The sequence below is a fragment of the Odocoileus virginianus genome, chromosome X (genome assembly GCF_023699985.2).
Source record: "Odocoileus virginianus isolate 20LAN1187 ecotype Illinois chromosome X, Ovbor_1.2, whole genome shotgun sequence".
Classification (NCBI taxonomy): domain Eukaryota; kingdom Metazoa; phylum Chordata; class Mammalia; order Artiodactyla; family Cervidae; genus Odocoileus; species Odocoileus virginianus.
The window spans coordinates 17,227,510-17,248,931 of NC_069708.1; the positions used below are offsets into that span (position 1 = coordinate 17,227,510).

General features: G+C 36.4%; 1 protein-coding gene across 15 annotated transcripts in view; it reads left to right on the forward strand.

The window, feature by feature from the left end:
• KDM6A (lysine demethylase 6A) overlaps positions 1–16,710 on the forward strand; it is a 179,744-nt gene extending 163,034 nt beyond the window's left edge. For 7 of the 15 annotated variants that reach the window (XM_070461816.1, XM_070461817.1, XM_020877341.2 and 4 more), the window contains 4 exons: positions 11,020–11,124; positions 11,829–11,955; positions 14,196–14,366; positions 15,487–16,710. In XM_070461816.1, coding sequence (XP_070317917.1) covers positions 11,020–11,124; positions 11,829–11,955; positions 14,196–14,366; positions 15,487–15,516 — 433 coding nt within the window. In that variant the 3' untranslated portion in view covers positions 15,517–16,710. The other 8 variants (XM_020877340.2, XM_020877342.2, XM_020877344.2 and 5 more) reach the window with 2 other exon arrangements.
• The last annotated feature ends 4,712 nt before the right edge of the window (positions 16,711–21,422 follow it).

Here is a 21,422-nt window from a genome sequence, read left to right on the forward strand (position 1 = left end):
AAATATTATTCAAACAAAAATTGTGTAGCTGTATTATTTTATTCCTTTATCATTTACACTAGTTTATCTAGTCCTAGACAGAAGTGATAGGGGGAGACAAAAGGTAACAAAAAATAAGCCATAACAAGTAATGTACAAATCCTTTAAAATGCTTGATCTTAGGTGCCATACTCTATAAATGTGATTGGTAGTGGAATTATCCTATTATGTTTCAGATTGGTCTTTTTTGCTGAAGAGTAAGTTTGAGGTTACTTTCTGGAGAAAAAATTATGTAAAGTCATCCAAGATAATAGTAAGTTGAAAATGGGCATAAACTAGAGGCTAACTCAGATCACCTAAAGGTAAAGGGATGGTACAGTATGGAAACCATATATATGTAACAGCTCTAAAGACTGGAAGTGACTCATTTTATTTTGGGTTCTGTTCAGTTCAGTCACTCAGTCGTGTCCAACTCTTTGTGACACCATGCACTGCAGCACAGCAGGCCTCCCTGTTCATCACCAGTTCCTAGAGTTTATTCAAACTCCTGTCCATTGAGTCAGTGATGCCACGCAACCATCTCATCCTCTGTCATCTTCTTCTCCTCTCACCTTCAGTCTTTCCCAGCATCAGAGTCTCTTCAAATGAGTCAGTTCTTCAAATCAGATGGCCAAAGTATTGGAGTTTTAGCTTCAGCATCAGTCCTTCCAATGAATATTCAGGACTGATTTCCTTTAGGATGGACTGGTTGGATCTCCTTGCAGTCCTAGGGACTCTCAAGAGTCTTCTCCAACACCACAGTTCAAAAGCATCAGTTCTTTGGCGCTCAGGTTTCTTTAGAGTCCAACTCTCACATCCATACATGACTACTGAAAAAGCCTTAGCTTTGACTAGATGGACCTCTGTTGGCAAAGTAATGTCTGCTTTTTAATATGCTGTCTTAGTTGGTCATTGCTTTCCTTCCAAGGAGTAAGCGTCTTTTGTGGCTGCAGTCACCATCTGCAATGATCTTGGAGCCCAAAAAACTAAAGTCTGTCACTGTTTCCCCATCTATTTGCTATGAAGAGATGGGATCAGATGCCATGATCTTAGTTTTCTGAACGTTGAGTTAAGCCAGCTTTTTCACTCTCTTTCACTTTGATCAAGGGGCTCTTTAGTTCTTCGCTTTCTGCCAAAAGGGTGGTGTCATCTGCATATCTGAGGTTATTGATATTTCTTCTGGCAATCTTGATTCCAGCTTGTGCTTCATCCAGTCCATCATTTTGCGTGATGTACTCTGCCTGTAAGTTAAATAAGCAGGGTGACAATATACAGTTTTGATGTACTCCTTCCCCATTTGGAACCAATCTGTTGTTCTGTGTCCGGTTCGAACCATTGGTACTTGACTTGCATATAGATTTCTCACAAGGCAGGTAAGGTGATCTGGTATTCCCATCTCTTTAAGAATTTTCCACAGTTTGTTGTGACCCACACAGTTAAAGGCTTTAGTGTAGTCAGTGAAGCAGAAGTTGATGTCTTTTTGAAATTCTCTTGCTTTTTCTATTGATCCAAAGGATGTTGACAGTTTGATCTCTTGACTCCTCTGCCTTTTGGTCTAATCTACCTATCATTTGATCCCAATTCCCTAAATACATTTAGGATTTTGCCAGCCACCATTGCTCCTTTTATTTGTACTTTCTTTTTATTTAATGAGTATTTGCTGACGATATTCAAGGCTCTGGGTTAGGCACTGAGAGTGTTTTTTATATATATATATATATATATTGTGTATATATGTATACACACACATACATACATATATATATATACACACACACATACATACACACACACGGCATAGTTCCTGTTTTGAAGTAAAAGTTAATGCATAAAATAACAGACTGAAAGAAACACAACAGATCCACTTAGTACTTTCCAGCCCCATGGAGTCAGAGCAGTCTGTGTATTCTGGGAGGCAGATATTTTGTGTGAAGGGTGAAGATGTGGAGGCAGGGAGAAGATAGAAGTATAGCATCTTACGCCAATTTAAGACCAAACTCTTGAACCATTAGAAAGGTTCTTCACTTCATCCATAAAATAGTACCATGTCTTGTTTGGTCCAACACAGTCATGTTTTCCTCAAATGAGGGAATGAATCCCTTTTCTTCAGTAGAGTACCAGGAAAAATATTTGACTTTCGTGGAGCAGCCCTGTTATACTAACTCTGAAATCTTACTCAGCATGATAAGCTGCTTACATTGTGAGAATCTTAGAGGAAATCCAGCTGCCTAGAGGTGGTAAATTCATACTCAACTTTCGACATCTTCGCTTCCTCCTGCTCTCATTTTCTCCCTAACACCTACCTCCTTTGCCCTCCCTCCTGATTTCCCTACTGTATATTTGCACAAGTTGAAATATATATATTGTAGTGGGAGCTTGGAGTCCTAACCACTGGACCACCAAGGAATTCTCTGAAATGTATATATTGTATGATACAGCTTTACTGTGTGTGTGTGTGTGTGTGTGTGTGTGTGTGTGTGTGTGTGTATGCACGCTGAAAACAGTTGATCATACATTCTGGCTTGTATGTGTGATGAGTAGTAGAAAGTACTTAGTGGCAAATTGCATATTGTGTGCCAGACTTAAGTTTTTTCTGTTGGAGAGCTTTGAGTAAGTTTTTAACTAATAAGATCTAATTTGAGTCTTATAAAGATGTTTCTGGTAGTTAAATGGAATGTAGCTTCTGGATGATAAGATACAATTCTGGGTTCTAAATGGTTTAGTAATAATGTTAGTTAGTAAACTGAGCTTGATCCTTAGCCAGGCACTGAGCAAAATGGTTCCCAGGCTGTATTTCAGGTGTGCCTCTCCACATCCCATGGTCACCCGTTTGGTTAGAGTCAAGATTTAAGCCCATATCTGTCTATGTAAAAGCTACTTGCATGTATCTGTGACATGGAGCTTCATTTTGAAACAGTAACAGGTTTGAAGAGCCAGTGAAGTAGTTGTATGGAAGCTGGTTTATCAGAAGCTGTAGTTTTTCAGAAGCCATAGGAAATAGCAGGATTCCAGAGAGAAAAGTCAGAGCTGACTGACTAGGGGGTCTTCTAGCTAGTGGTTTGAGATGGCCTTGAGAGGAAGGGGATGGGTGGAGTTAGGGACAGAACTTGGGGAAATACTTCTATTTAAGAAAAGCAAATAGGAGAACTAGGTAAAGGTTGGAAGAGAACACAGAGAATGTATTGTTACAGAAATAGGGAGTCTTTTCCCACAAGCTCAGTTTCACTGTAAAACTGTATCCACATCATTGCTTTGCTCTTCAAATCTAGTACTCTGCCAGCAAACAAAGCAGTACTTGCACTGGCTTGTGAGCTATACCAATTTTTAAGAAATGGTCCTCCCTTATAGTTCCTTCCCTCTACTTTGAGTCATTTTCTTCATCTCCTTCCTGTTCACCATCCACAGTATTTTGACTTTCTACCTCAATATGCTCCTGTCACTTCTCTTGCTGAGGCCACCAGCAACAACAAACTATTCTAAACATACAAAGGCGCAAATACAAACTTTCTTTCAAATCCCTATTTGTACCTTATATCTGACCCGCACTTCTCTTGTCAGCCATTTCTCCACTTTATTTAGATGTGTGCTTGAATTTTCTACTTACTTTTACCACTTGGTATCTTAAGCCATCTTTACTGTTAACTGCAATTTTTACACCCACCTTTCTCCTCCTTTGAATTATCTTTCAGTAAAGTATTGATTCATTGACATTTGATGATATGAATTGTAGGCTGTTTTCAAAGAAAAAATATCTGCTAGATGTAAGAAGTGAATGGAGAAGATTTACAAAGATGTTCTTTCTTAGCTTTCTCCTTGCATTACTGCTTTTAATTCTTAAATAGTGTGAACTTACAATGTGTGATTTTTAGGTTTTCATGGTTAAATAGTAAGTCTGCCCAACCATAAAGAATCTAAGCAGAATTTACCTGTGCCTTCATATACACTCACTCATTCAACTCTACCCAGTTCTTTTCATTCTTTTATTTGTTTAATCTATAAACTGAGTTGGAACTCGGGTATTGTGCTAGGTGACAGAAGGATCTGATCACTTCTCAGACTGCTTAAAATAAATGGGGGGAATAGTCAAAATGTTAAAAATACATGATCTTTGGTTTAATGATGGAGATACTGTTTTAAAACAAAAACCATGGGAGAGCACAGAGGAAGGCACTTCTTAGAGAGGGGAACATTTTAGAAAAGACTAAAGTAGTACTACAGCTCCATAGTCCTTTATCCCAGACCCCTTAGACCAAATACTTTTTGATATTCTGAAATCCTTAGTGTGTTTATTTTATCCTCCCACCAGTTTATGGCAGTATCCTGGAATCAAATACATTAATATTTCTACAGTAAAACATAAAGGGTCACTCTGATGAGCTAAGTAAAAACTCTAAAAAGCCCCAGGTCAAGTTTCAACACCAGTGAGTTTATGCAAAATTTATGAAAAATTTGGGATTATTAAAAATTATGAACTGTATTTGCACCGAGTGATTAATAATGGGACATGATGTTCTCTCCTTTTGTCACCGACTAATTCTTTGTTATCATTTTGAGCATGAATTACCTATAGTTATTTTTAAAAGTCAATATCATTCTTGTTTGGTTTTTTTTTTTTGTACTTTTAAATTCAAGTCGAGTCTTTTGGAACCTTGTAATTTCATAAAGTCATTTATCTAAGTAAGTCATTTAGTAAATCTCAAAATTTCTACCTCCTAGCTGTGTTTCTAAAATACAGTCATCTTCATACTCTCCTTCACATTCTTCCAGATGTCTCCTACATTGGCATGAGTCAGAGGAATGAGTACTCATTATCTTGATTACTTCTTTCATTTCATACTGCAATGAACTTGACTTGAAAAGTTCATAGCCTAACTCCTTAGGAATATTTTCATGGAAACTTAGTGCATTAACATCTCTTTTGGTTTCCTTCCACCGTTTTAATGAACATAAACTTTTTTCCACATACCCCATATACTGCAAACAAGCTTAGTTTCTTCTTCTTTAAACTTTAAAATGTCTCTCAGGATTAAGCCCTACTGGATCATTTATATCAGCTAAAGAGTATAGATTTAAAATTTTGTTGTTAAACATTTCAAGTAGACTTAACATAGACAGCTGCTGCTAATGAGAAGCCTTTAGAATTTTTAATCTTTTTAATAACCAAATTTGCATGTTAGATCACTTGCCAGCAAGATAAGTACTCAGTGGAGGGCAGAACATTTAGAGGCATATTAGAAGGTATTTGTTACATTTCAGATAAGAAGGAAGACAAAGGATAGAAGATAAAATAGATGTATTGATTTATTGAGTGGTGGAGATGAGAGGGGAATCAGAATTTCTGGGGGTTTGACTTGGGCCATGCAGTGAGATATTTATTCTTGTTGATGAAACTGGGAGTAAAGGAAGAAAAGAATAAATGGGTTAGATGTGATGGCTGCCTCTAGACAGGTAGAACTCTAATTCCTTTTATGATGTTTGAATGGGAATCTTTCTAATATAATCACCAGATAGATATATGGTTCTATTATTTAGAGTCTGAGATACACATTTGTATCTTTTAGCTGGCTGTGTATCTTCTTAGCCGGCTAATAGGTAATCCCTGCTAAGGTGTTAGCTGTTGAGTTTTCTGGACCATTAGCTATCCTTAAAGTAAACCAGTGCCCACACAAAGAAATGCATTAAGGAAGACAGTAAATGCAAAGCTACTGAACTCTTCCTTCAGTTCAGTGAACTATGACTATCTTTCATGTTAATATATCTTCAGTTCAGTTCAGTCGCTCAGTCTTGTCCGACTCTGCGACCCCATGAATCGCAGCACGCCAGGCCTCCCTGTACATCACAAACTCCCGGAGTTTACTCAAACTCATGTCCATTGAGTCGGTGATGCCATCCAGCCATCTGTTGTCCCCTTCTCCTCCTGCCCCCAATCCCTCCCAGCATCAGGGTCTTTTCCAATGAATCAACTCTTCGCATGAGGCAGCCAAAGTATTGGAGTTTCAGCTTCAGCATCAGTCCTTCCAATGAACACCCAGGACTGATCTCCTTCAGGATGGACTGGTTGGATCTCCTTACAGTCCAAGAGTCTTCTCCCAACACCACAGCTCAAAAGCATCAATTTTTCGGTGCTCAGTTTTCTTTACAGTCCAACTCTCACATCCATACATGACCACTGGAAAAACCATAGCCTTGACTAGATGGACCTTTGTTGGCAAAGTAATGTATGCTATCTAGGTATTCCTCTAAAATTTATTAGGGACATATATATTAGGATATATAAAATATATCTAGGCAAGCACCTTTTAAATGATCTGTTTTATGTTCTTTTAGGTATAACTATTATACTTTCAGTTGGCATTCATCACACACTTTTTTCAAATTAAAAAAATGGTCATTAAACTATTTTAACACAGTTGAAAATTTTCACTTAAGTTCAAATATTGATCACTAACTTCTAGGCACTAATCTAAGCATGTATATAACATATGTAGTCATAATAGTATATAGTTAGATGTGCCCTCTTTACATTGGAGGAAACTGAGACTTATGTGTAGAGCTGGGGTATGAACCCAGGGAGTCTAGCTCCAGAATCTGTGCTCTTTCATAGGAGCTTTTCTGTGGCTTTTTCTCTGTGATCTCTCATGGCTCTGATCATAAAAACATGGTGATTTGCTGAAAAATATTGTTACAGATTTTAGACGTCATTTCTAATGAAGTAAGAGGTTCAACTGGTTCTTGTCTAATTGTAAGAATCACTTGAGACCCTTATTAAAATTGATTTCTAGACTCTGTTCCTAATAAGTAAATTCAAAGCTCTGTGTGAAGAACCCTGGGAATCTCTTTCACAGTGATCTAGATGAATCCTATGATTCAGACAAGTTAGGGACACCCTAGTCTAGATTTGATCTCTTAGAATTAATAATATTTTTGTTGCCCCTTTTTTTCACACATATTATAGGTTATCCTGTCTACCCTGTTATCTATATAATATATACTTTATCACTAGCACTGAGTTTGAGTATAAATTAAAGCAAACTGTTACCTTTTTCCTTTGATTCTCATGTTTCAGTAGATATATGAAGTGTTCTACAAATCTACAGTCATAGCTTATTGGCCTAATAACTGAGTAAGTGGTATTGCCACATAGCATAGATTCTAGTGCTGTTGTCCTTGGGTTATGTTTAACCATACAGTGTTTTGTGATAACATTGAGCAAACAAAATCTAAAAAATCCAAAAGCTCTCCATTCTCATGGTAACACATATTTGCTTTCATGCTTGTTTTTTCTGAGAGTTTAAAATTCTTAAGATACCCATTTCTTCATTGACTGAGACCTTGATTTTCAGCCATGTGGTTGGTTTGAATGAAGCTGTTAGATGACTTACTGACATTCAGACACTCACTACTGTCTAGGTGTATCTATCTCTGGAGTGACACGTGGCAAGTTTTAAGGGCTTACCTGTTGACTCACTTTGCCTACATGGCTATTTCAGTAAGACAGATTGGGCAAGGCAAGGTACTTCTTAGTATACTTTTAAAAGTTATATATCATCTGCTGCTTAGTGGCAGAGATTGTTACCATAAATACTTTAGAAGTGCCATATCAAGTTAAACCATGCTGCTTCTTACCTCCACAGCAATATTTGGGACCTTGCTTTGAAAACCCTAGGTTACCCCCAAAGTGTCAAGAGTAGTAATCCCAGTGTTTTCTTAACTTTAGCATAATCTAATATCACTCTGGCTTCACTCCTTTATTCTCCTAGTCCAGAAACCTCATCCCTAGATTAAAGTCCTAAAAACCATTGTTTAGTCCCCAAATAATCCCCACACTACCTTTGCTCATGGAATTCCTTTTGCCTGGAAGGTGCCCTCCTCCCACTTCTCCTTCCTGTCTCATCTAAATCGGCAACTTCTTACTGCTTTTTTTTAATTGGCAACTTCTTTATGAAAACTTTTGTGAGTTCTACCTCCCTCTCCTTTTAGCATCCATGACATACTAAGTTTGTCTGTCTTTTGCCTAATGTATTGATTTATGAATATACTGTGTATAATCATTTGTCCTCATTGTCTTCAGTTTTTTTATTATAATATTTCAAGTATATTTTCATTTCTATTGCCTACGGTAAGCCATTTTCTAAAATTCCATCCCACTTAAGGTTTCATTTTTGCCAAATGGGTTTTTGGTTGGATTATGTTCTTCTCTATAACCTCAAATACATCCAGCCCTCAGTCAGCCTCTTGTGATTTTCTTCCAAGCCAAATCTGCCTTTTAATACCCCTTTCTTTTTGTGTAGTCTTTTAGCCAAACAACTGAAAACATTAGTCCTAAAACCAGATTGATCCTGACTGATCTTGCAAGGTTAAAGGGAAGTTTGATTCCCAACTTCCCTAGCTCCTGAAACACTGAAATTTCTGACCCCGTCCCTAAGATGCATTTGAAACAGCATCTTCTATCTTCTTAAACTTTTTGCTAGTAATTTATTATTTTGCTTTTTGACAGATTGAATATTTTTTTATTGAAATATAGTTGATTTGCAGTGTTGTGTTAATTTCTGCCATATAGCAAAGTGATTTAGTTATATATATGTAGTTAGCAGCCATACCTTTCAGCATGTGAGATCTTAGTTCCCCATCCAGGGATCAGACCCGTGCCCCCTGCATTGGAAGCGTGGAGTCTTAACCACTGAACCTCCAGGGAAGTCCCAGTTATACACATGTATATTTCTTTCTTACAGTCTTTTTCCATTATGATTTATCTCAAGATATTGAATAGAGTTACCTGTGCTATACGTAGGACCTTGTCATTTATCCATTCTATATGTAATAGTTTACATTTACTAACTCCAAATTCCTAGTCCATCCCTCCCCAATTCCCCTCCCCCTCCCCCTTTAGCAGTCACAAATCTGTTCACCATGTCTGTGAATCTGTTGCTGTTTCATAGATAGGTTCAACAAATTGAATTCTTAATTGCTATGCAATAAACTTATTAAAATTCCGCAAAACTAAAATGAGGAAACTGCAACCCTTATTTTATTTGACTTTTACTTTTTAGCTCCTCATTACACTCAAACATTGTCTTCATATAAAATCAGTCTGGGATTATTCAAAGCAGAACAGATTACTGTTAAGTCAAATTTTGACTTATTATATGTGTATCTTTCTTAGGATCTTTTCCTTAAATCTCTTTATTTTCTATTTATTTTCCCCTGCCCTTCAGTTAAATCAGATTCCTTCTTGAGGACCTGCTCATTGCTGTGGACTCCAGAAGAGCCTCTGTCTCCCTCAATTCTTCTTCTATTCCAACCACTACCTTTTGAAAATGGGAAGGAACAAAAAATTTTACTGTTAAGGAAAAAACATAAGGGCAAAGGGGAAACCGCAATTTGGTTATTCATTGTCAAATCAGATTAATAGAGCTGTTGGTTTTCTTAGATTCCTGTATCTCACAAAATAAAAATTCTGGAGCTGTGATTTCAGAAGCAAAATACTGTTGGCTTAGGATTTATTCTTAGCAGCCTTAGCTCTAACCCTTTATTGTTTGCAGAAGAGTAGTATATTACCTTTTTTCTAAATGAAACTATTGTAAATTATAAACTGCATAAATTATAAACTGCAATCTACCTGCCAAAGTAGTAGCATTGGAACTGAAAGTTCATTTGCTGAGTAAAGAGTGGAGTAAGACTCCACAGAACCGATGCTCTGTGTTTGTGGAGGGAGAACTGTGCTGATTGAGAACCTCATCTTCAAAAGAGAAGGCGGCGGGTGGGTAAGAAGATGTGAAAGGAGACCAGAAAGATGATAGTACAGTGTAAGATAGTGAGGGGAAACGAGATTTTTGCTTTTACAAACCCCTAGCCCAATAGGGCTTCCCAGGTGGCTCAGTGATAAAGAATCCACCCGTCAAATGTAGGAAATGCAAGGTTGATCCATGGGCCCCGAAGATCCCCTGAAGAAAGAAATAGCAACCCACTCCAGTATTCTTGCCTAGGAAATCCCATGGACAGAGGAGCCTGGCGGCCTACAGTCTTAGGGTCTCAAAGAGTCAGACACAACTGAACAAATAAACAACAACAGTCCAACTACTCAAAAGTAGTTTTATAGTATCAGCTTCTCTGGGTCCTAGTGCCCTAGTTTCCTTATTTGTAGAGGGGAAGTAACAGTGCCTCCTGCACCAGCCTTAAATGGTATAATATGTGCCAAGTATCTAATACCATGCTTCCTGTCTGGTTCTTATTTTTAATTATTCATTTTTATTATGTTTGTTTATTTTCCCACGTGGGAGCCTAGTGGAGGCTATAAATCTCCAAAGATATCTGCCGAGTTTTGGGCGTTATTTTCCTGTGAAAAAGACCTTATTGTGAAGCCCTGCTTTAAAAACTTATTCAGTTAGATCAGTGTCTTCAGTGAGAAGTGTATGGGACACAGGGAGGGAAAAATGGAGAAGCAGGTACTGTTAAAAGAACTAGCAGCAAAGCCTGAGTTTATATGTTCTCTGTTTTTGCCATGTTCTAGATTTTTACTTGTTCCTCCCCTGGTATAGCTACACACACACACACACACCCCACACACCCCACACACCCACACACACACACCCCTTAGCTTTGACTTGCAACCATAGTCTTAAAGCATTATTTTGTTCATAAATAAGTTAAACATTTAAGAATTGCTATATGATACTTAAGGGATTTGCCTTAGAACTGTAAAGTTGATATTGCTTTTTGTTTATTAAATAAGTTATCAGACTATCTTTAATCATCTTTTTTTTACACTGGCTTTTAACTTATGTGGGTTCTGATAAGTTATAGTATTTTAACCTAGTAACTTATGAAATAGCAAGGAAATATAAATTAAGAGAAATTTAAAATGCTATAATTTATCATACTTTAAATATTAGTAGTTCCATAGTCATACCGTCCTAAGCACTGAGTAGACTATGCATAAAACAGATAAGATCTTTACTTTCAAACAGCATTCAGTTGCTAAACCCATTTCCTTTTCTTTAGGGTGTTTTCATTGTCTCCAACTGTTAGAGCTGAAAAGTGCCATACAGATCATCTAGTGTTTCTCTATTCAAATGAAGAACCTGAGCCTCTAAGATTCACAGGAGAGTAAGAGAACTTAGCAAACAACTCCAAGTAATGATAGCAAACTATAGAAAACCAAAAATCGTGAGAATTTACTGTATCATTAGCATGAGTTTAGAAAACGTGTAAATTATAAGGAAAGTTCAATTATGTTAATATGAATGAAAGATTTCACAGTATTCAAGTCAAAATCAGGGAATTTAGTGTCTTCAACACTACAGTGAAACCATTTTTGTATTGTGTGGTGACTATTATCCATAAATACTTTTTTGCTTAGATATCAAAAGTTTCAGAAGCAACCGTATTAGTGATGCTATTTATAAGTGTCTAGGTAGTATTGATAGAAATAATGTGCTTTCCTACTTTATTTAAAATCATAGAATTCACATCTTGGATTCAGACCCTTGTTTCAAGGGTGAGACATTGACTCCCAAAGAGGTTAATTGGCTTGCCCAAATAAGAGCCCAAATTAGCAACTTATATTTAACCAAGGGGTCAGGTTGTTATATTTTGATATTCAGATGCCAATTATTCTCAACTTTAAATGATAACTGTCATTGTCAGACCTGCTAAGCATTAGTCTTATTTTTTAAATTGGAGGATATCTGAGAAATTGATGAAATAAAAATGAAGTTACAGATATTAGAATCTCTTGGCATTACTTCCTTCATGCTGAAAATATTCAATATTCAGTTGCTGGTCACAAGTAACTTTCCCCCACACTCTAGGTATTGTCTTCTGAGAACTCTGAAGCAGTGTCAGACATTGAGGGAAGCTCTCATTGCTGCAGGAAAAGAGATTATATGGCATGGGCGAACAAAGGAAGAACCAGCACATTACTGTAGCATTTGTGAGGTAAATAATTGTTCTTATTCAGTTGTTTTCTAAACCTCTTACCTCTCCAGTTTTGGTTTCTCTTTAGTTATTTTTTAATGTACTTTTATGCAGTGCATTTTACTGAAATTGACATTGTGTTCCATATTATTATTGAACTACTATATTAAACTTTATTCTGGTGAAATGCCATTTCACTAATTGTGAATTAACTGAATTAACTCAAAGTATTTACTAGAATCATTTATCTGGTAGATAACATTTGACCCTCCCTATCCACAGGTTCCTATCTATGGATTCAACCAACCACAGATCAAAAATATTTGGGGGTTGGGAAGATATTCCAAAAGTTCCAAAGAGCATGACTTAAATTTGCCATACACCAACAACTATTTTGTTTTAGGTATTATAGGTAATCTAGAGATGATTTAAATATAGAGGAGGATGTGCATAGGTTATATGCAGTTAGTATGCCATTTTTTGTAAGGGACTTGAGCATCCTTAGATTTTGGTACCCATGGAAGGTCCTGGAACCAATCCTCATGGATACTGAGGGACAGCTGTGTTTAACAGATGATAAGTGTCAAGTTAAATCTTGAAATTTTAAACTGGGAACACTCCAGGTGTAGACAGTTGCCAGTAAACTGGATATAGTTCAGTACAGTTTCAGGCAGATCATTGTTCAGTTCTCCCTGGTATAATTCACAGTACGTTGGTCAATCTTCTCCTGTGGCCAAGGCTTGCAAGAGATGCAGAAACAAAGATGTGGTACCTACTCTGAAGGAGCTTACATCCTACTTAGGGAAGACAAATTATAAACCGTTCTACATATATGAGACTATGGTGAATGCAAAGTTGGTCTGACTGTTAGGAAAACACTAAGGGGAGAAAATGACCTGAGTTTTCCCTTCTAGTGTTCGCATGAGTTCACCAAAGTATTAACATTTGAGTCCATCCTCTAAGGATGAATATGATTTTAGGCAACTAAAAAATGATCAAGATTAATGTATGGCAAAACCCAATACAATATTGTAAAGTAATTAGCCTCCAATTAAAATAACTTTTAAAAAAAATCAAGTTTTCCTTTCCAATAAAAAAAATAAAAGTAGAATGGATGTTTTTATGAGCTGTAGGAACAGCATGGGAAATGGAATGGTTTCTTCAGAAAAGGGTAGATAGTTCAGTGTGACTAGAACACAGACTATGTAAATTCCATTTATGAGTTTGGTTGGTAGGAAGTTTGCAGAGCATTTTGAATGATTTTAAGGAGTTTGATACTTAACTCTGAGATCATTGAAGCCATCAAAAGTTTCTGAACAAGTACCCGAGTTGGATAAGTATTTCAGAGAGAAAAGTGATTGGAGAGGATGGAGATAAGCTATTGCAGTGGTGTTAAAGGTTGTCATCCTAAGGCCTAAACTGGAACCTAGCAGTGGGAATATTGAAGGAGAGGAATTAAAAAGATAATTTCAAGGTGAAATTCACAAGACAACTCATTAAATGGCAGAAGTGAGGGACAAGTTGAAGAATGTTCACAAATTTTCCAACTCAGATTCTGAGGTTTATGTTATTTGTTATTGCTCATTGATAGTAATGCAAAACATGGTTAACCCTGGGATTGTAATTAACATAACTTCAAAGAAGACATGAAGTCATGAGAATTTTCTTTCATTGAATATATTAGCCAGAGATATTAATGATCCGTTCCAAACCTTGAAATTGTGTAATTTTGACATTGATTTTTATTTGAGATGATTGAATCCATCAAGTTTGTTTTGAGGTTTGGCTAAGCACTAAGCTCTGTGATAAGTTCTGGAGTTTCAGTGATGAGTAAAACATAGTCTTCATCTTTGAGGAACTCAGTCTATTGGGAAAGACAAGTATCCATACACAGTGCTATCATTGAGAAGTAGAAGGAAAGTAAGGATCACTTTCATCTGATTGTATACTGATGTTTTGAATTTAAAACAAACAGACTAATCAAACTTTTGAATTAGGCTTTTTGCCAGTGGTTTTAATGAGTGTGTCATTCCCCTGGGTCACTCCCCTAAAGATGCAGTCCCACCTATGTCTTTGGGTCTGGTACAAAATAAACCCAGCCTATTAAAGATTCTTAAACAGCTATGTTTGTCTTAGTACCCACTTTTAATCAGTAATCACTGTCCACAACTCCTTATAAAGTAGAACTCTATATAGTAAAGTAGTACAATAAGATAAATACTGCTGTATGTATTGAATGCTTTTTCTTTTGTATGAACTAGGTGGAGGTTTTTAATCTGCTTTTTGTCACTAATGAGAGCAATTCTCGAAAGACCTACATAGTGCATTGCCAAGATTGTGCAAGAAAAACAAGTGGAAACCTGGAAAATTTTGTGGTGCTAGAACAGTACAAAATGGAGGACCTGATGCAAGTCTATGACCAATTTACATTAGTAAGTGAAACCAACATGTGAGTACATAGTTAGCTGGATAGGGAAGCACCAGGATTTATTCTACCTGATGAGTAGGAGGTAATGAAATATTTAAATTTTCCTTTGACTTATACTTCATGAGGAAATACTCATATTCCCCCCTCCTCCACTTCCAGGTATTTATTTCTATGAAATTGACATATTTTATTTTTACTTTTCTTCCTGAGTGAGACCAGCCCTAAATAATGTCACACTAACTACATTTTAAAATATTTGTGTACTTTTAGAACACTGTCACATCCTTTGTGTCATTTGATCTCAGTTGATAAAATGTTTGTGTACATAGGTTATTAGTGTCCACAAAATGAGTCAGTATGTATGCTTTTAAATAACTTTTGCTTTTAGAGCTAATTTTATTTATTTCAAACCTTGTCCTTGCCAGAAATAGTAACTTTACAAGAATATTTGATGGAGCTTAACTTCCTTGGTACGTTATATAACCTTATGAAATTCAAGTACCTTTATAAATTGCACACAGTTTTAAATTTTAAACAGATGCTTAGGGGAAAGCATTTTACTCTAGCACATCAATAGTTTTATGAATAAGAAATAGACATAATTTATGAATTGTTGAATTCCTTCAATAGTTTTTCTCTTACATATGTGGTCAGAAACTGAATTTTTGAAGTTTAGCTTCTGGTATTTTCATTTGAATAGTCTTCAAGATTGCTTGAAGAAGAAGAAAATCACCTGTTAAAATTATTATCTAGTTGAATTAGGTTCTGAAGCAAGTCACCAAGGAAGTTGTAATTGATTTGTTATATTATTTTTTACAAGCCTTCTTTTAAATTTTAAGCAATTTCAAAAAATGGTCAACCTAGTAACATTTTAAGAGTTTTTGACTAATTGGTGAAGTACCAAAATGTAGGGGACACTAAGTAGGGTAATGGTCTTAGGAAAATTGGCCAGGTTGGGGGCAGTAACGGAGGTTATACTGGACAGAGTGTGGCAGGCAGTTGAACTTTCTTGAGAATTGTTATTTCCCCTACCTTTATACACAGACCATGTTTGTAGCCTTGAGCTCGGAAACACTATTAACAATTTATATACCAAAGTAACATACTTTACTTGTCATTTTCAGGCTCCTCCATTACCATCCTCCTCATCTTGATATTGTTCCATGGACATTAAATGAGACCTTTTCTGCTATTCAGGAAGTAACCCAGTTCTGCACCACTGGTTTTTGTAGCTATCTCGTAAGGCTGCTGGCTGAAAACTGTGTCTATGCAACCTTCCAAGTGCGGAGTGTCAACCAACTGGACAGGGGAGAGCTTTGCTCCTACTCCAGGACTCTCACAAAGCTGATCAGCTGTTCTTCAGAAACAAAATAATAATTTCCATGTTTTGTATATATCTGACAAAACTGGCAACATCATACAGACTACTGACTTGAAGACAACCTCTTTTATATTTCTCTATTTCTGGGCTGACGAATTGGTTTTCATCTGTCTTTTCCCCTCTTCAGAATTTTCCTTGGAAAAAAATACTAGCCTAGCTGGTCATTTCTTTGTAAGGTAGTTAGAAATTTTAAGTCTTTATTTGGTCAACTTTTTTTTAATGTGAAAAGTTAGGTAAGGAACTTTTTTACTGCTTTTATGTTTTTCTGTCTTGTTTTGAAACCATGACGGTTATTACACTTCTGGTTCCTAAATAAAATGTTTAAAAAATTAACAGCCAAGTCACAAAGATATTGGATTGCACATAGACTAAGGAATAAACTTCAGATTTGTGATTTTTGTTTCTAATCCTGATGTAAATTTACACTATTTATAAATACGTATTTATTGCTTGAAAATATTTGTGAATGGAATGCTGTTATTTTTTCCAGATTTACCTGCCATTGAAATTTTAAGGAGTTCTGTAATTTCAAACACTACTCCTATTACATTTTCTATGTGTAAATAAAACTGCTTAGCATTGTACAGAAACTTTTATTAAAATTGTTTAATGTTTAAAGAGTTTTCTATTGTTTGAGTTTCAAAAAGACTTTATGTACAGTGCCCAGTTTTTGTTCATTTTTCAAATCTGATTATATATATTTTATATATACTTGTGTATGTATATATAATATATATAGAAATCTGGATATATATGTATAAAGATTTAGAACTTAAATTTTTCTCGTTTTAAGTTTCCCATCTATGGTAGATTTTTGAGGTGTCTACTGTAAAGTATTGCTTACAAAAGTATGATTATTTTTAAAGAAATATATATGGTATGTATCTTCAAGACCTAAAATGTCAGACTGGTTTATTGTTAAGTTGCAATTCTGCAATGACAGACCAATAAACAGATGCTGCCAAAATGTAGTATAATAGTAGAAAACAAATAGTGATTGAACTTAAAGTTTTAAAGGGCATGTTATATGGGCTTGACAAATCCTGTACATATTTATTAGTATTTTCTAATGGAAAAGAGATTCAGGTGAGGGGCTCTATTTTAGAATGCAAATAAATTAAGAGACTTATTTTTTAATGTTAGGCAGTTTTGACATTTCATGCTTTCCTGCTTGCATGACATGATATGGGCAGGGGAGGGAGTCTTTCAGTTCTGTAGCAGTAGTAAAATAGAGTAAGCTGTATTAGCCTTACAGAATCACTTCTAATTAACAATACTATTTCATATTATAGTGTACCTTGCATTTGACACATATTCTCATTTTATCATGCTGCTCTTTCTAAGGTTTTTCCAGGAATATTTAGTGAAGAAGCATAGAGAATGCTCTAAGTGAAATTATATGTAACTAAAGAGAATTTATAATCCTATCTGGTGAAATGCTATGCTGATTGGATTAACAAGTTCTCTTTTTCAGATAGTTTTGGAGTATGTTGTCCTCCTAGAAACAGTTTGAAGGCTTGAAAGCATGGAGACATTTTATCCAATTAGTTAATAATTTGGTAAATATTGAACTTGAAAATCTACTAGCAGCAGTCATCTCTTAACAATTTCAGAAGGAAATAATTGCAAATGTGTTTTAGTGAAGAAGCAAGAGTGCTTGTCTAAGTGCTGCTTAAGATGTTTAACCACTGATATTTTTAAAAGAACTCAAGACAAACATTTTTGCAAATAAAAATTACAAATCAAATTAACACAACATTGTAAATCAGCTATACTTTAAAGAAAAACATTGGCAAGGTAGCTATCCAGAAGCAAAGATTATCAGAATGCTAAAGCTATGCTTAAATGTTCCTTAACCATTTCTACTTTATCTTACTAACATGTCTTATTTTCTATCATTTTATTAAGATATAGTTTATTGCCAAGATTAACATAAGTTGTCTGACGTTTAAAAGTAAGTTAGTGGTGTTAACTAAGTACATATTTGAAAGTTAAATAACAAGAGTAATACTTGCTCACTTAATCTTTGAATGGGTAAGAGAATAGAAGACAAATGAAATATATCAACATTACTCTGAAGTATAAGTAGATGAACAAACTCTTATGTAAACTGCTTTCTTTTCATCAATTTAACAGCTTTTATAATGTACATTTTTTAGGTTTCAGAAAATATAGAATGGGGTTTTTTTTATTCTTTTTACTGCTTGTATAGATAAATCCCCCTAACCACATTCTATCTGGGTGCCTTAATAACATCCTAACACACACACACATTGTTTAGAGAAAGAAGCTAATACAGTGTATTAAAAAAAAATGTTGACCCAGAAAGTGGGAATTAAACCATATTTTTTTCCCATTGTCACCAGCTAAACAGTAATCTTACACTGTCATTATAGGAGTTCTACTTGTTTAACTCATTTAAGTTAAATCAATTAAAACATTCTGGCTTCTGCATTTAGAACTGAAATCCAAGTCACTTTTCCAAAGTAGTAATTTGACAGTTGGAACTTTGAAATTACCAGTCAACTGAAGTAAAAGATCACGTAATATTATGAAATTACCTTAAATGAAGTGCCCACTTCTCAGAACGTCTTTAAATTATCATGTGTATTTTCATTTAGTCAATATATTTAGCATCTCCTAAAAAGTGAATCTGCATAAGATGTGATCTACTCTTCATACACACATCTCATGGGAGATTCACATTAATATGCCAAACAAAACCAAGAAGAGATAACAAGAAGGGTGAGTAGTATTACGGCTTGCATTTCAGCAGGATTTATATCACACCTAGAGCAAGAGAATTTGGGAACTAAGGGGTTAGAATAATGTTAAAGGCAACTGGAGGGATAGGAAGCCTGCTATTCCATGATAGATGTTTACACTTTACCCTGTAGTTACTGTGGACCCATCCACAGAATTAAGCAAAAACAGCATTGAATTTGCAGTAGTCTTCTTGCCTGCTTTAGCACACTCTTTGTCTTCCACATGTCTGCCCAAGGGATATTTCTAAAACATGGAAATTCAAGGAAGAACTGATTTGGACTTTTAACTTTGGATGTTGTGAGTTTGCAAACGAGCACAGATTTGAAAGACAAAGTTCACAGGACCAATTAGATGTCTACCTGTGTGTGTGTGGGGGGGGAGTGCTTCTAACTAGAATAGGAAGTAAGAACAGAATTGCTTGTAGTGCATCCAAGTAGTTGGAATGAGGAGAAGCTTGAACCAGAGCCATGTATCTATATGTCCATAATCAAGGTGGTGCCAGAGGAAATCATATAAGAACTGTATGGTGAGGAGAGAGAGATCAAATACCCACTTAAGAACGCCAGCATATAAGAGGAGAGGAGATTGCAGTGGAGAAGAAAGCCAAGGTGATACTAGACAAACTAAGTTTTCAAAAGTGACCATACCCTGTTGCAAAGATGAGGATTAAGTGGATTTCTTTGGGTTTAGCACAAGATGGTGACATTTGCCTGGGGAGCAACAACTGGATCACAGTGGATGCGAAAAGGTATTGAATTTGAGGGATGATGGAGTCACTGGTCTTTCCAAAAGCACTGGGATTCAATTACATTGGTCATTGTGAAATAACTCAGTCATCAATTTTAAACACTGTGTCATGGTCTTGAGTGCTTCACACAGTAACCAATAGTTTCCTATATATACCATGAAGTGGCATCTCTGGCGGCTCAGTCAAGAATCCGCCTGCAATACAGGAGACCTGGGTTCGATCAGGAAGATCCCCTCGAGTAGGAAATGACAACCCATTCCAATATTCTTCCCTAGGAAATCCCATGGACAGAGGAGCCTGGTGGGCTCCAGTCCATGGGGTCACAATGAATTAGACACGACTTAGCAAGTAAAGCACCAACCACCACCACACCGTGAAGCAACCCATGTATTGATAGTATTTTGGTATTGAAAGGAAGACATACTTTTTAGTTGAGCAGGAAAATGAGGATAGTATTTTTTCATATGGCCTAAAGATACCTGGAGATGATATCATCTCTAGAGATGATATCATCACCAAATCAATGGACATGAATTTGAGTAAACTTGGGGAGATAGTGGAGGACAGAGGAACCTGGCATGCTGCAGTCCTTGGGGTTGCAGAGTTGGGTACAACTTAGTGACTGAACAACAACAGCAAAGATACTATGTGCAAAGCACAGTATTTTTATTTTTAGTCCTTACAGTGACCCTCTGAGGTATGTTTTAGCCCAGGGATCCCCAACCCCGAAGTCGCAGACTGCTGCCGGTCTGTAGCCTGTTATGAACTGGGTGGTACAGGTAGGATGTGAGCAAAGCTCCATCTGCTCTCCATAGCTCCCCATCACTCATTACCACCTGAACCACCCTCTCTCCCACGTCCATGAAAAAATTTTCTTCCTTGAAACCCTGGTGCCAAAAAGGTTAGGGACTGCTGTTTTAGCCACATCTTACAGCTAAGTAAATGAGGCAAAGAGAGATCATGTAACTTGCCCAAGGTTTGTGGTTATTAAGTATTGAAGTTAAGATTGCAACTATGTTGATCTGACTCCAGAGCAAATGCTATTCTACCTCTCACTGCAAAGAAAGAGGAATTCTGAGTGTTTACTCCATAGCCATGCTTGAAAGAAACTTCATTTCAAATATTTCTTTAACAGGAAAAATGTCTTAAAATGTATAACCTGTAAGTAGGCTGACATTTTTATAGTCCAAACCAGAACCCCTTTGAGATCGAAAGGGGACAGTGCTATTAGCAATTGGATACGGCATCAATCCCCAAATGAGGCCATTGTGAGCAAGCTGGGATATATGCCATAGTAGTTAAGTTGGTCTTAAAAAGAAGCATGTTGGAAGTAGTACTGATCTTCTAACATCATACTCCTAGATTGTTGCACTCTGTAGAATGGGAAGGAAGCATGGGTTTAGGTTGCACTAGGGTCCACAATCATGGTTGGAAAAGATGGCGAATTATCAGGATGGAAATGCAAACAATGAATTAAAGTGGAAATGAGAGAGGAAAGGGAAATTCCTGTTAAGACTTAGTGATGTCTACCAAGTTGTACCCATCCTAAAACCAAATAATGGCCTCAAGAAACTAACATCAAGAAAGGAACTAAACCAAATAAACTTCAAGAAATAAAGTAATCTTCTCAATGTAAAGAGGTATGTGCATTTTTTAAACTCGATCTGACTACTGCTTACCAATCTAGTTTAAGGTGGGAATCTGATTTAAAATATTCAAAATATGAAAACTTAAAGGATACCAACTTGAAAAAGATGTGGAGTCACAGTTCTTTCAGTGTTTAAAAACTTTCCAGTGCCATGTGTTGTTCAATTGCTAAGTCACGTTCAACTCTGTGACCCCACGGACTGAAGCATGCCATGCTTTCTTGTCCTTCACCATCTTCTGGAGTTTGCTCAAACTCATGTCCATTGAATCAATGATGCCATCCAACCATCTCATCCTCCATCACCCCCCTCCTCCTGCCCTCAGTCTTTCCCAGCATCAGGGTCTTTTCCAATGAGTAGCCTCTTTTGAGTCAGGTGGCCAAAGTATTGGAGCTTCACCTTCAGCATCAGCCCTTCCACTGAACATTCAGGGTTGATCTTTAGAATTGACTGATTTGATCTTGTTGTCCAAGGGACTCTCAAGAGTCTTCTCCAGCCCCACAGTTTGAAAGCATCAAC